This window comes from Ambystoma mexicanum, chromosome 12 (assembly GCF_040938575.1).
Source record: "Ambystoma mexicanum isolate Mex_15411 chromosome 12, UKY_AmexF1_1, whole genome shotgun sequence".
Classification (NCBI taxonomy): domain Eukaryota; kingdom Metazoa; phylum Chordata; class Amphibia; order Caudata; family Ambystomatidae; genus Ambystoma; species Ambystoma mexicanum.
In genome coordinates, this window is record NC_090936.1 from 239,243,934 (window position 1) to 239,258,235 (window position 14,302).

Here is a 14,302-nt window from a genome sequence, read left to right on the forward strand (position 1 = left end):
CAGTCCAGGAGTTACAGCAAGCTTCTCTTCCAAGTTCTTCTTCGGATTCCTTTGTCCAGTAGTCGACTCTGCCTTCCCTGCAAAAGACTTTGCCTTTTATGCAAGTTTCTCCCATTCATTTGCAGCCTGGCTGTCACTCACACACGGACAGACAGCTGGCCAATCACCTTTGGGTGCATTCCTGTAAACAAGAAGACTAGGCACAGGGAGTTTTGGGAACCTCCCTCTCTTCCTGTCCTGCCAGACACGCTGGGGCCAGAAGCGGGATTCAGCGGTGAACCCTGCCAAACACAAAATGAACAAAGGGACCAAGCCTGGTTTGGCACACGGAGTAAATCTTAAGAAGGACCTTTACAACAAGAAATGACGAAAAAAGAAGACTGGGTCATTTTGACAAATGGGCACCCATGGGTGCTATACAGCAGCTGCAAACACAGCGCCCAGTAAAAACACACAATTGTAGGAAAGAGTAAACCACTGCCACCATCCATTAATTGTAGAAAGGGTAAAATTAAAATGTTACATGAGAAAGTAGACACAGGGGATACTAAGTAACCCGTCCAGCACTCTGTGGAAGATAGTGTGTGCTGGGTGTACAAGGTTACAAAAGGTAAGCAAAGTCAATTTTACTTTACTGCTCTTGGAAACAGTAGTTTAACCAAGAGAAGGTATTGAAACCTTAGGGAAATCTGAAAGACTTCCCTGTGCCACTGCACTGAAGGTTCTGTGTGTCACAATGTAAAAAGATGATGCCTATGGAGTTTGTCAGACTCCAAAACCAAAAGAAACAGTGTTCAAATCAAAGAAAAATACATGAGAGAGTGGGAATAATGTCTCACTCAATGCAGGATAAAAAATAAAAGTCCTAAAGTCCAGCAAAAGAGCGTGGGGTATCTAAGGTAGAAGGGAATTAGCACATTTCTGAGAATTCTCCCTAACAGCTGTGCTGGGCTGGTCAGACCAAGGTGCATCCCAGAAAGAAAGAGGATATCTTTAGTGTGAGTGGATGGGGTTTCTGACAGCACACAGAAACAAGAGTATCCCATTGTTTTCAAGGATGAGATTGGGCACCTCAAGAGGCTTTGCCACTGTATTATGCTGAAGAGGGGGGACCAATCTCGAGCAAACCAGCCACACCCTGTCCCAGTCTGTCTAAGGTAGGAGTTTGCTCAGGAGTTAGGAAGGTTGTGAGAGGCTAACATTGACTGATATGCACTGTGGAATGGCTGACCACTGTGGTTATTGTGAGAAATCACAATAATACAATGAGCATGTATGTTAATTTGAGAGACCTCAACTCGTGCATATTCCAGGAGAAACATTCCCTTCCAAATATCAGACAGTTAATGACAGCCATGTGCACAGTGAAGCTATTTTTGACCTTGGAGTTTTCCTTGGCTTCCCATCCAATAGCCGTGCATGATTCTTTGAAAACTTCATATAAGTTTAACTACTAAAAGAGCATACTAATAATGTGTCATGCTGTTCAGTTTGGTACTGGATGCAGTGGTATTTCAGAAGATCAGGCCTGAATTATCTAGTGGCATGCCAGCAACATACCTTTTCCAAGACAATATCTTATTCACAAGCATGACCGAAAAAGAGTACGCTGCTAGAGTAAATGTTGTTTTGAGCATTGCACGTATAAGCTTAACAAGTGTCTAATTAAGATGAAAGAGGTCTTGTACTTGGCCCACACCATTACGGGGTAAGGCATTTGGCTGAAGGAGGGGATGGTGGATAACAGTGGCTGGCTGTCAGTGTACATTCCCTGTTTGGAATGGTGGAATTCTATCTATTCAAAGTTCATACCGAGATTTGTGGAGTGTAAATGTTTAGTTAGAGGGCTCTTAAAGAGGGCTTCAGGTTCATGTGGAGTGATGCCTTCAGTTGAGTTGTTTGAAAATCTCAAAGTGGGCCTGGGTAAGAGTGAAATAGCCAAGGCATGTTACCTGTCTGCAAAGAAGGTGGTGCAGGTGGCAAATCCCAGCATTATATTGAAGGATGGTAAAGGTGAAGTTTATGCTCTGTTTTCAAGGTATTTAATTCCCCTATCTCAATGGTTTATCCTGAAGTGGAACCATCCCAGTAGGGGATTTTTACACATCTTTCAGGCACAGTGCCAACGTTCCCACTTCTCTGTATAAGCTTAGTGATTATGATTAGGTTTCCATTTCCCTCCCTCCTTCCTATCATGTCCTTTCCTTTTGTATTCTTACTTCCTCCTAGGATCAGAGTTGTTATACCTAGGCCATGAGCCCACAGTAACCTCTGAGTCTCTGTCTAGTTATTATGTTCTAGAGTGGAATCTGGAATGCTCATAAGATAAAAATCCAGTCCTGCCAGAGGGCTGGAGCATTTTCAGGATTACATATGTAGTTCCCCACCACACTGTGTGTGATTTGTTTATTTGGTTTACACAACATATTTCTATTGAGCTGGCATAACATGCACAGAAGTACATATCCAGTGAAACATTTATTTTTGCAAGATATTTTCCCCTCCCTTTCTTATACCAGAGTGTAATCAACAGAAATTCTAGATCTGCACCAAATTGGATCGATTTCTTTCAAACCACACAATAGGAAAGGTAGTATGCGCAATGGCCTCACAGTATGCGTTGCTCTACATATTAAAGTAATCACTCCTGCTTATCTCGATCATCTGATATCCTTTCTTCATGTAACGTAAAGTGGACATGTGAATAAGAACCTCAGCCATTTTGCAGCCATGTTGCACACAGTTCTGCAGTAAAAGAGCATGGATTTGGCAGCAGTGGAATATAGGGGGGGGGGCTGATGTGAAACCTGCAATTATGATGAGTTCAGGCTGGAAGTACCATAGTCTTGAGTGCTCGTATAGTTCTGCATGATTTGTGAAGGTAAGACTTCGGTGGATGCATTTCCAGAGGAGAGAGCCAATTACATTTTAGATGGCAGTGATGGGAGACTTAGTTTCTGATGTGTGTGGCAGAGGGCTATACCGCTAAATATGTGAGCTTTGGCATTACTCTACTGAAGTTAAAGTGGTATTTGGTAGACAAAAGCTGCTGTTTGCATGGTGCAGTGTGGGGTGCTAGAAGATGGAGCCATGAGTTGGGTATCCATGGCAAAACAAAGGAATAAGGTTTGCAATTCATGTGAACTCCTGTTCTGGGGCTTTGGGTGTAGACTGAAGTGTTTGACTATCAGTCTAATGTTGATCTTGGAATAGAGGATTTGTTGTATGTTGTCAACTGGAATGCACAGCTCAGGTTTCTGGGTTCCATTTTATATCCAGAGTTGTTTGATTGATTATCAAAGACAGGAGTTTGTGACCCGTTTGAGTTTGTTGTAGCCTTTTGCAGTCAAGTAGCTTAAGTGTTGATATCAGAATAATTAGAGCAAGATTTGTGTACATGCTTACAAAATTCATTCATCTTCTTAAGCGTCACCATTGGCAGAAGCCTGTCCTTCCAGAAACACATAGCCAAGAAGGTTCAAAAGGCCTGGCTCTAAATCTCCACTGTTTGCAAACTCAAACCATTAAATCTGATGTAGGGCTTCTGGACAATAGTGCTGGCCCTTGTGGTCTCGCACATCAATGAGGAAAAGGACCTCTCGACAGGGCAACAAGCCGCTCATGGCTCTCCCCTTAAAGCAGTCCAGCACGTGGCAGGATATTTTATTACAGGGGCTCTGAAATTTCACTGAATCACCCAATCCTTCTTGAACTATTTTGGGTTTCTCTCCAAGGCAGGATACTGTTCAAGAATACATGCATCACCTGCAAAGCAGTCATGATTTACACACCAGTGTACCCGGCAGCTAAACTCTAGATATCTGGTCACACATGGTCCCTACACAGCACATCGACCAACCGGCTTGAATCACAACTCGCCTGCAAACATAGGACCCACAAATAATGCTTCTTTGGTCATGCAATTACCCTTTGTAACGTGATCCCGGTATCAGCTTCGAATGGCCCAGACCCACAATTCTTCAATTTCGTAAATCGCACTAAATTCAGCATTTTTAACAACACCTGATCAAAGACCTATCCCAATGGATGCACAAACCAATGCACATAGCGAAACTCACAGTACTGCACTGCTGTAAAAAGTTGCAAGCCCATATGCTGTCTACCAATACCCTGTAAACTGCTGCGCTGATCTACAGCTAGGTCCACTCTTTAAACAATTTTAAAAAATCTATTATTCTCAGCAATCAGCACATTAGTAACTCTTCTTTAGCGCTTTCTCTGTAAATGAAAACACTTCCCATCAGGTACGCAGGTAAATGCATATTTGCGCATTTGCACAAACTGAGAGGTCTATGTAAGCACACACCTTGATATCCCAAGGAGGTATTGGATATCAAACGGTATATTGTTACGTACTGTCATGATGTAACTAACACTGTGTGCACTTTAAGTAATATAAATAAAATAAATACTTGGGGTCCCCCTGTTTTTACTTACTGAGAAGATAGAATTAGACAGACTCGTTTTCCACAGAAATACATAGTTCCATGAACGTTGTTTGTTAAACAGCCGTAGATAAATATATAATCAATGTTTTTACATTTGTGGATTTTTTGTGTGCAACAAAATGAAACCATTCCATGAAGTAATTATAATGATTAATAATAATTGCATTTAGTTTCTTATTTTACTGCTTGCAGTTCTTTTTTATGCTGAATATGACTGCTGAGTTACCAGAATAACCCAGAGAAAGGTTTTAGTCGGTAGAGGGAGTGAACTACACTCCCATGTAACGTTTGTCTGTCCAGATTCCTCCTCCACACAGTGAACCGCCTTGTGTTGCCTTGTGTCAAGCGTTTCCCTGTTGCAAGTAAGGGGTCCACTTAATTGGTCGTTAGCGCTCCAAGGAGGATGCTATTTCTTGACTCTCTAATTTTTCCTCTTGTACTCTTGTCCAATAGAGCCCCTTCCTGTCAGCAGCGTTGCCATTCATGACTACAAACCCTCTCCAGAAACAGGGGTGCTGTTCGAAATTCATTATCCAGAGAAGTACAATGTTTTCACGAGGGTCAACATAAGCTACTGGGAAGGAAACATATTTCGTACCATGCTGTATAAAGGTAAAGAAAACCTCTTTATTCTATTTTACATAAAGATCTTGACCTGAGCATAAGAGGTATAGAACTGTAGAAGGCTTGCATTTCAAATAGCTCTGTTCACGTCAGTGTTTTAGTCTAAACTAGCTGATATACCCAGTGTTGCCCGGGCTTTTATTACCTCATAGGTACAGGTAACTCTGCAAAGTCTAGTGCAGATGGGTGAAACGGTGTGGAATTGGATAAGGGACAACGCTTTGCCAAGCCATAAACCCACAAAGAAATCTTGGCTTTTGCTGAAATCCAGGGAAAGGGGTGTGGTTTCTAAATGTCATGTAGCCAGTAATGTCTGGAGGGTTCTAACAGGTGACTGTGCAAAATCTGGTTCAGATTGCTGAAACAGTGTGGAATTGTATAGGGACCAATGAGAAGCCACAAACCCATACACACATTTCCACTTTTACTAAAATCTGGGGGAAGGGGTGGCGTGTCCAAATGTCATGTAGGGAACATACGCGAAGCCACAAACCCACAAACCCGCACATTTTCACTATTATATGTATAGATAGATTATGTAAATAAGCATGTTTTTTCATAATGGATGTTTATCGGTACGAGTAGATTTAGCCCTTTCACAGCTAAATTTGTGACAGGACTAGTACTGTAAGTGATTTCAATCCGGCACTTCACCTAAGTCAATGCCTAGCGTGGAATGCACAACTGAAACCCTTAATTAATTATTTGTGTCTATACGTTCTTTTATTCTGAACGATGTACCACTTATATCATGCCCCTCTCTTGGAATCCCCCCCCCCCCCCCGGTCACACTGAACCAGGAAGCAGGCTGGTTTGCAAAGTTAAGATATTTATTTATGTATTTTCACAATATCATCACACTATTCTTAATGGGTATACAGTAATCACCAATGGGGTGATGTCAGACTAAATAATCTCTTTAATCACAAGGAGTAATGATGAGCAAAAACAATGCAGCACAGAAATAATACTTTTGGGTATGTTCAATCAAATGTCAATGTGGTTACCATTTCCCCCGCATACTCTTCATTCCCCCCAATATGCAATATGAAGAAATAGAAGGAGAGAAAACAGGTTTCAGGAATGCAGAATTCAAGCAAATATATCAATCCCAATTTCCCCCCAGCAAACACAAGAGAGAAACAGAACTGATTGGCAAACTGTCAAAATGGTTTTAAAAGTTGGCTTGGAATGAATAGGTAAAACACTGAAAATGGATTCAATCACTGAAATGGTTTAGATTCTAATGGGAGTCGCTTTATCTGGTTTCCGACATACACTAGCAATGATTTGAGAGTAGTAAGCAAGTTGAAAAGTTAATTTTGAGGTCGGGTGCAATGAAAAGCTATTTTACACGTTATAGATTTTGGCCAAACGAAAAATCTCTGCACGCAGTAATCACACTTAAATTTTGTTTCTAGTTTAAAATATGAAGACGTTATGGACGTTTTTGTGGAGGTTGTTTTTTTCAGATTGAGGCAAATTGGTAAACCAAAGATGTGTTTTTAAAATACAAACAAAGTTTCTTTACACTATGGATAGACTATGAAGAAGCAATGCTACACGACAGCACAGTCACCAGACCAGGACGTCTCCGATCAGGTTTTTGCCCACCCAGACGCTTGCCTTCTTCAGATGAAATATATCAGCGCAAAGATGATTTTAACAATACTATTACAGAAGGACTATAGGATAAGAGAGAGAGTTCAGGCAAGACAAAAAGATTTCTACAATGCAGTTTCTAGATATAAAATAGATTTGGATAGTGAGGACTATCGACAGTACATAGGCTAGTGACAATCCTATACTATGGATATTCACTACCAAGGTATTGAATGGAACTGTCAGGGATCTGGTTCTGGTCAGGGATTCTTTCGGGACAGACTGCTGGGCACACCGGACTGGACTGGTCCGCGATCAGCAAAGCGCTCTGGAAAGCACACAGCAGGACTGGACATCAAGGCGCTCTGGTCTACACTGCACAGCACAACTGGACTGGATCTGCAATGGCTCTCTGGTCTGCACAGCACAGCACGGCACGGCACAGCACCAGGATTTAATATGCCCTTCTAGTTATGAAGATGATTCTTTGGCAGGCAAGCAGTTACAGCACAGCCTGGCTGCTTCTTTGGTTTCCCTTTTACATTGAGGGATGGGTTCTGGAAGTTAGGACCAGCTGAAAGTGATTCAGCTATGTTCTGAGCCTTTCTGCTTTCAAAGTTTCTGTAGTCTGGAACAAGGAGTATGAATGGATCTCCTTCAGAGTGCTTCGCCAAAATTGGGATGGTGGGTGGATCAGTGTCCTTTCTGAGTCCTCAGATGTCTCTATTTATGTGTTTGATAAAGGGGTGGGTATGCTGAATTATCCTAGGCACACCCCCCTAGGTAGTCGTCTATTGGCTAAAGTCTGCTCTCTCCCTTGATTGGAGGAGAAAACAGAGTGTCATCATGATGATGTGGTTTATGAGGCAAAACATCCTCCCCTTTGCCTTTTGCACATAAAATCTATTTTTGATATATTACATCTTTACATGTGTGCAATCTTTATACAAATAACATACATAGATCACATATTTTGTGGAGCACACCCTATTCCAAGCCTCATTGCTGTGAGATCTTGGGTCTGAATTTAACAAATGTTTGCACTTTTTTTCCCGGACACAATATCTAATTTGTCAAAAATTTTGTACATATGTGCGCATTGTATATGGGCATAATCGTATGAAGTTTCATGCTTCTGACATAAATACAATTGCTGCAAAACCAGAATTTTCACTGTGGCTTCTCAGAAAATCACACATCTGGCTCCTTTTAAAATGTGCACAAAAAAAAAATCACATTCACAATGCTGTTAATTCTATAATTTTTACAAATTCGCACAGTCCTTTATCAGTCCTTTTCAAAAATATGCTTTCTGTGCTTTGTGAATCAACAGAAGTGTCTGTCCCCGCCTCCATCTCCATCTTGCAGCTCAAGAGCAATCTCCGCCCTCTTCCTTCTGGCAGAGGCCACCTTGACACTTTACAATCTGCATATCCTTTCAGCCAAGCAACGTCCATTATGCTCCTCCAGCAGCAGCCCAAAATCTCCTCCCCTGATTTAATCAACACAAAGGTGTAAGTTCCTGGCCTTGGTGGGAAGCAGGGAAGATGCCTTTTGTTGGGGGAAGCTGGGCAGAACTGGTTTGGTGACTTTGAGTTCAGCTTAAATTCACTGTCAATTTCTTACATTTTTCTTGGTTTAAAATAAAACTTGCAATTTTTAAACAAGCAGCTAGAGCACTAATTCCAGTCTATAAACCATGAAGATTAAATAGTTACAACCTAGATTACTTTTGATGACAGGTCACTCAATTTCCAGACATTTGATTTCAATTGAACAAGTGTAAGCTTCTGATGCAACTAATGACAGCTGTCATACAGGCGGCCTCTGGTACTGTGCCCATATTTTAACACATTTTCACAGGCAAGCACACTTCTTCCTGTGGATATTTTGATAATAGAATCCGCTTTTCATGACATTGGATGTTCAAATTGATTCCTTAAATGAAGTAGCAGGTAACACCCAGCAAAGATATTGGACGTTTTGTGATGTTTTGGACCGGTATTTGGTATTTTCAGGAACTAAGAAAAAGGGATTTAAGAGCAATGTCTGTGTTTCTTTCAAGAAAGCACTGCCTTTCATGCAGTTTCCATTTTTCCTTGGTAGGCAGCCCAGTGACAGGTTTCAGCAGTGAGGTCTCCTTCCACTACTGACAACAGGCAAAGTAGATTTGGCAGCCATCTATTCCGGTTTCAAAGTGCAATTTTCATAGGTTTTGGCGCGCATAGGGGTCTTGCAGCCATTTCGATCATTCTTGCACCATCAGCACACAGGGATGTCGCAGGGCAGAGCCTAGTGGGTTAAAACATCCCACAGTATCCTTCTCTTTCCCAAAGACCAAGGTTTGGTATGCGTAGCAGGGTCACAATTTGCATCCACAGAGGCAAGGTTTGGCACTTTACAGCCACTACTTGGTGATGATAGGTGCAGTATAAAAGACATTTAACATTATAACATTAGCATTTGTGAGTGGAAGAAAACGCTGGAATTGTTTTAGTTAAAATCGGTTTAAACAGTACATTCATTCTGTCTCTCACACTAATGTCTTACATGTACCGATCACAATTTTGCAACAAACAGAGAATGATATGCATAAACTGTCTGTTATACATGCGCTCAAAATAAGTGTACTGTCTAGAAACAGGAAAGGTGTTCTCAGATCATGAGCTGCAGAGCTGGCATGTTATTCCTTCCGCCTCTAACCAGGTGGGAGGATTTCATCCCACATAGTAGGCCAAACAATTGATGTATGTACTATCATCTCTAAATATGACCTATTTATATGTAAGTCCTTACTATATTAGTTGAGTGCATATCTGCAGAGACAAGTACCAGAATGAACAAGCTAAATAGAAAGCAAAAAAGAACATACCCCAAAGCCATAGCGCTATTCTGGGAGGGCCTATCAAGTGTCACCTCAACCTATTTGGTGAACTAATTTGAGTGTCTTTATCTTGCAAGAAAATATCTAGCTAAACTTCAGAGTCCTCAAAAAAGCTATGCTCACTTACACAATGGATGAGAGGGGCCCTTATCGCTTTTCTTTCTGGTGTTCTTTTCCTTTACTGTTAAAACTCATTTTGTGTTTTTATTAATGCTGGTTTTGTGTGACACTATTATATAGCAACACAGAAATCCTTGTTTGGTCACTCTTCACCACTTATTTACGCCTGCTTTTGTGCAGTAGAACCTGGAGCGTTTCAAGTGCCGAATGGGATTACCAAATAAATGATCTAAGGACCAAATAACCAGAGAAACTTAAAGAATATGGCAACATACTACTTTATTATCAATTCAGTAAAGTAGGGAAACCTGGCGAACAAACAGATTGTAGCTCACACACTCTCATCGCATTTCAGTTACACAAAAGGCTTTATACCTCGCAGTTATGATGTCGTCCTACTTCGCAAACAGTAAAAACCTATCGGATGGACGGATTGGTTAAGGGAACATATAAACCTATGGTTCTTATTAGGGTTAGTATCATCATTGGATGCCCCTTATCTGGTAGGCATGGCTTAAACACACTCTAGCTACTACAATACAGATAATAGCATAACAACAACAGCAGCAGATAGGCTTTTGCAACAATGTATAGTTTACCACCACATAGGCCCTAATGATTGGTTGCCACTCTCTTCCAACCTTGGACATTCAGCTTGATAGCAGCACGCTAGCAATGAAACCCAGGTGCAGGGGAACAGCGTCAGCCTTGCTTAGCTAATTAGCCTACCATCACTCATCAGTCAGGCCCTAAGTCAAGGCTTCTTAGTCAAGGCTTCTTCTTTGTAGTTCACCTGGCTGGCCATTCTCTTCCTCAGACCTTTATAGGGAGTGGAGGAATATTGCTGTCTTTGTCTGGAGATTTATGAATAGGCCTTGTTTTTTTGGTCTTACACCGCTTGTGAAGAGACCATCATTTTGTCAATTCTGTCCTTCTATTTAATGCTATTTGATTCAATTACATTGGATGAGGTTGCTCCTCTTGGACTCTGGAGACTTGTTTGCTACGTCCTGCATATGCTTTCTGTATCTTTGATTGTTCAATTCTTGGCACCCCTAGTTAATCACTGATTTGCCTAATCACAGAGAAATATGTCTTACGTACATGGCTTATACTCTTTGACTCCTTTCATTCTTTGCAGTTGCTTCTTGCTGTGGCATCCTCGAGCCTGAGCCAAGCAAATACCCTTTGTTCTTGCATGAAGCTGTATTCCAGGACCTGTCAGCTCTGCAGACTTGGTCTCTCTCCTCGAGATTTCTTGCTTACTATTATACAATGCCAACATTCATTTTCTCAACATGGCTGCTTTACTCATGCTATATTTCCTACTTTAGCAAGCTTCTTCATCATCTTATCTACCTTGTGTTTCTGCATATATTCATCTACTGCATCTCTTTTTACTTATCTTTGTATATGGTTTTCTTCATATTCGCGTACATGTTTACTTCATTGCTCCAGTTACACCTTCATTTGTGAGCATCCATACATTAGATTTAGTGTGTCTATGTATCTTCTCTTTTCATGACATCACTTCTCTTCTGACCAACTTTACTTATAGCTCTTCTATGTGCAGTGGTATCTGCAGACTCATGTCTACTGCATCAGTTTGAGGGTACATTTGATATGGTTGTCTGAGCAATTAACGTCTTTCGTACCTTCATTGTGGTATTGGGATGATACCAGGCATCATGCACAGTGTTCTCTTGCTGCTCTTCCAGTATAATGGAGGTGAGGGGGCGGGCTCTATAGATGATGTGTACATCTACCTCTCTACCTCTCTCTGGTCGAGTCCTCGACCACCTCCTCAATTTTCTTCACTTTTTCTTCACACTGTGTTTTCATCAGAATCCATATCTTCGTCACCCTCTTCAGTTCACCTGCATTCTTTATTTGTTCATCCACACTCCAGGTCATATGGCAACACTCCACAGTCGGTTGACAGAACACCCAATGTCCCATATAGATCTTATGATCCTTGAGATAATAAAACCTAATTCCTGGGGTTGCCAAGGTAGTTCCTTTCAGGTCCTCCTGTGTGGTGTTTTCGTACTGTGTAGGCTCATCAGTCACAGAATTTACATCGATCATTATATTCATCCCAATAGCTTTCTTTGCTGTCGTCCTACCTTACCCTATGATTAATCTTATAAGACAGAATACTAGCACTAGTATTACTCCCAATATGAAGAAATTTGCCACAAAGGTTGGAACCCACGAGAATAGAGATGAAAACCAATCTTCAACTTTGGCCTCATCTACTTCTTCCACCATTTTCGTATGCAGAGTTGACACCATAGTTATTGCCTAAGTCAGGGTTCCATTTTATCCATCATGGCAGGGGTGTATATGCAACAGGAAGTCACAATCATGGCGCACATGCCTCCTTCTATTGCTGTAATTCAGTCAAGAACATAACTGTTCTGGAAGGTCATGACTCTGATGACCCTCAATTATTCTCTAATCACATTAGAACCTTTTTTTGTTGTGTTAATTTTTGTAGCAGTTCCCACCTGGTGATTTGTAACCACTTGGTGTTTGCTGCAGCCTGAACACCTGGCATGAATATGGCTGTAAATATCGCTACCGTCCTATTGAACAATGGGTGCTAATCTGGGATGTCATGATAAGCTTCTATGGATTTTGTTGAAAATCTGCACAATCCAGTTGTTGTGTCTCGACAATCCAGTCTATTTTGTTCAACAATACTCATCTGTCCTCCAGTCAGACTACTGAATGAGAACAGGAGCATTCCACGCTTCCAACTCGGTTCTGTTATCATCTGCGTTTTTATGTAAGCATCTTCATATAGGAACGTTCTCTATGACATTGATCGTAAAGTTGCCAATTTTCCTTCAAGTTGTCCTTTCGTCATAGACAACTGCAACACTTTTCATAATGTGTAAGTCTTTCTATTGCTGTACATGTTCTGGCTGTGCTCAGGGCATAAGGGATGAGAGAAGATACAAAGCAGCTGTCATCTGATGTCTCCTCCCCACTTCCTTCATGTGCTGATATCACATGTTATTCTTTAAATGGATTGAGTTGTCAAGGTATGTATTTATATTCTCATGATCTTCTCGAGCATCCCACTTAAGTCAGATAATTTGCTTAGAAATATTAGGGGAAAATATCCCTCATGCTTTTGTAGGGATAGAAATATAGGTCTCATTGTTGGACACATCATCAATATTGTAAAACATAATTTGCAAAAATGCTATAAGAATAAGGAAACTAAGGACTGAAGATTTACAATCTTTCTTGTGGCTACATTTTGTACAAAGAATTAATATGTCTTACTGCATTCTGTGAATTAATAGGTCTTCTTGTTAGCAATGTGTCTTTCACAAATTGGAAAATTCCCATTCTCTTTTATCAACGTTTAGTTCTTGTTATTTTTTATGACAATCACCTTTTTTATAACAGAAATTTTAATACTATTGCAATGATGATACTTTGAGTAAAAGGGGCTGTCTTAGAATTTTCCAAAAAGATGACAATATCAACGTTTTGTCTCACAAGAGCTGGAAAGGATTGAATTATATAAGTGAAAACAGCATACAAGAATGTGTGTAACATTCTAGACAACATAAAGCATCTTGTGCTCTTCTTCTTTTTCTGTATTCAAAACATTGTCTCTTTAACCTATCAAGAATAATTCAGTGAATACTGAAATGATTGTTCGTTTCACTTTAAATTTGGGAATAATCAAAAGTTAAATTGTTTTTATTGTGATGCATCTTTTTGGCTCTTGGTATATTGGGTCTGCATTTGCGGAACTTCTTCTCTTGCTTCATTGTCAACCGGTGCAAGAGCGATATGAGTCTCTCCTTTGTAAGGCTTAACATCATTCAGATGCAGCCAAGCTCATCTTCCTTGGATTTTCACAGCAGTGTGGGTGTCCCCCTCTACTAGGTACATTCCTTCAAAGAAGGACTTATTCCAAGTGTGGACAAAACTCTTTACAAGCACTTGGTCCCCTGGATACAAACTAAGTGGCTTCAACATTTCTATAGGATTGATCGTTTGGCTGTCTTCTTCATTCTTCTTCAACCCTTCCCTCCAATTTTTTATCTGTTGGGAAATAAAAGAAATACTACCGGTCATATTTGTAAAATAATCATGTATCTCATCCACTAATGTTTTTGCTACACTATGGGCATACATTTCTATGTATTTATAAAGTGAATCTAAGGCCCTTAGGCGTCTAGGTGCTAAACACTAAGCAGACATTCAAGGGGGCAAAAAAGCCCTAGTAGTGTAAAAAAGGACCAATTAAAAAAGATAGGTTTTAACTGCCCTGCGAAATGCCAAATGCTCCTCAATTACTTTCAAAGGCAGAGGGGTCTCATTCCTTAAAACAGGAGTGAGCACCAAAAGGAGCAACCACCTAACCGGGCTCTCTGGTAACTCAAATAACTAGCACCTGTATCGTGTATCGTCCAACGAGTGATATTCAGAGTTTTAAACTCAACTCAGGCCTTCCCCGGTAACCAGTGAAGGTGACGCAGCAAGCCGGTAGATGGGGTCAGTCTAGGGGCATTCAGGGACAGCTTTGGCACTAAGTTTTGAAGTACTTGCAGCCTCTGTATCTGATGTTTCAGTT

General features: G+C 40.8%; 1 protein-coding gene across 4 annotated transcripts in view; it reads left to right on the forward strand.

The window, feature by feature from the left end:
* PTPRO (protein tyrosine phosphatase receptor type O) overlaps positions 1–14,302 on the forward strand; it is a 1,358,825-nt gene that overhangs the window by 556,765 nt on the left and 787,758 nt on the right. For all 4 annotated transcript variants that reach the window (XM_069628367.1, XM_069628366.1, XM_069628368.1 and 1 more), the window contains exon 3: positions 4,923–5,081. In XM_069628367.1, coding sequence (XP_069484468.1) covers positions 4,923–5,081 — 159 coding nt within the window. The remainder of the gene's footprint in view (positions 1–4,922; positions 5,082–14,302) is intronic.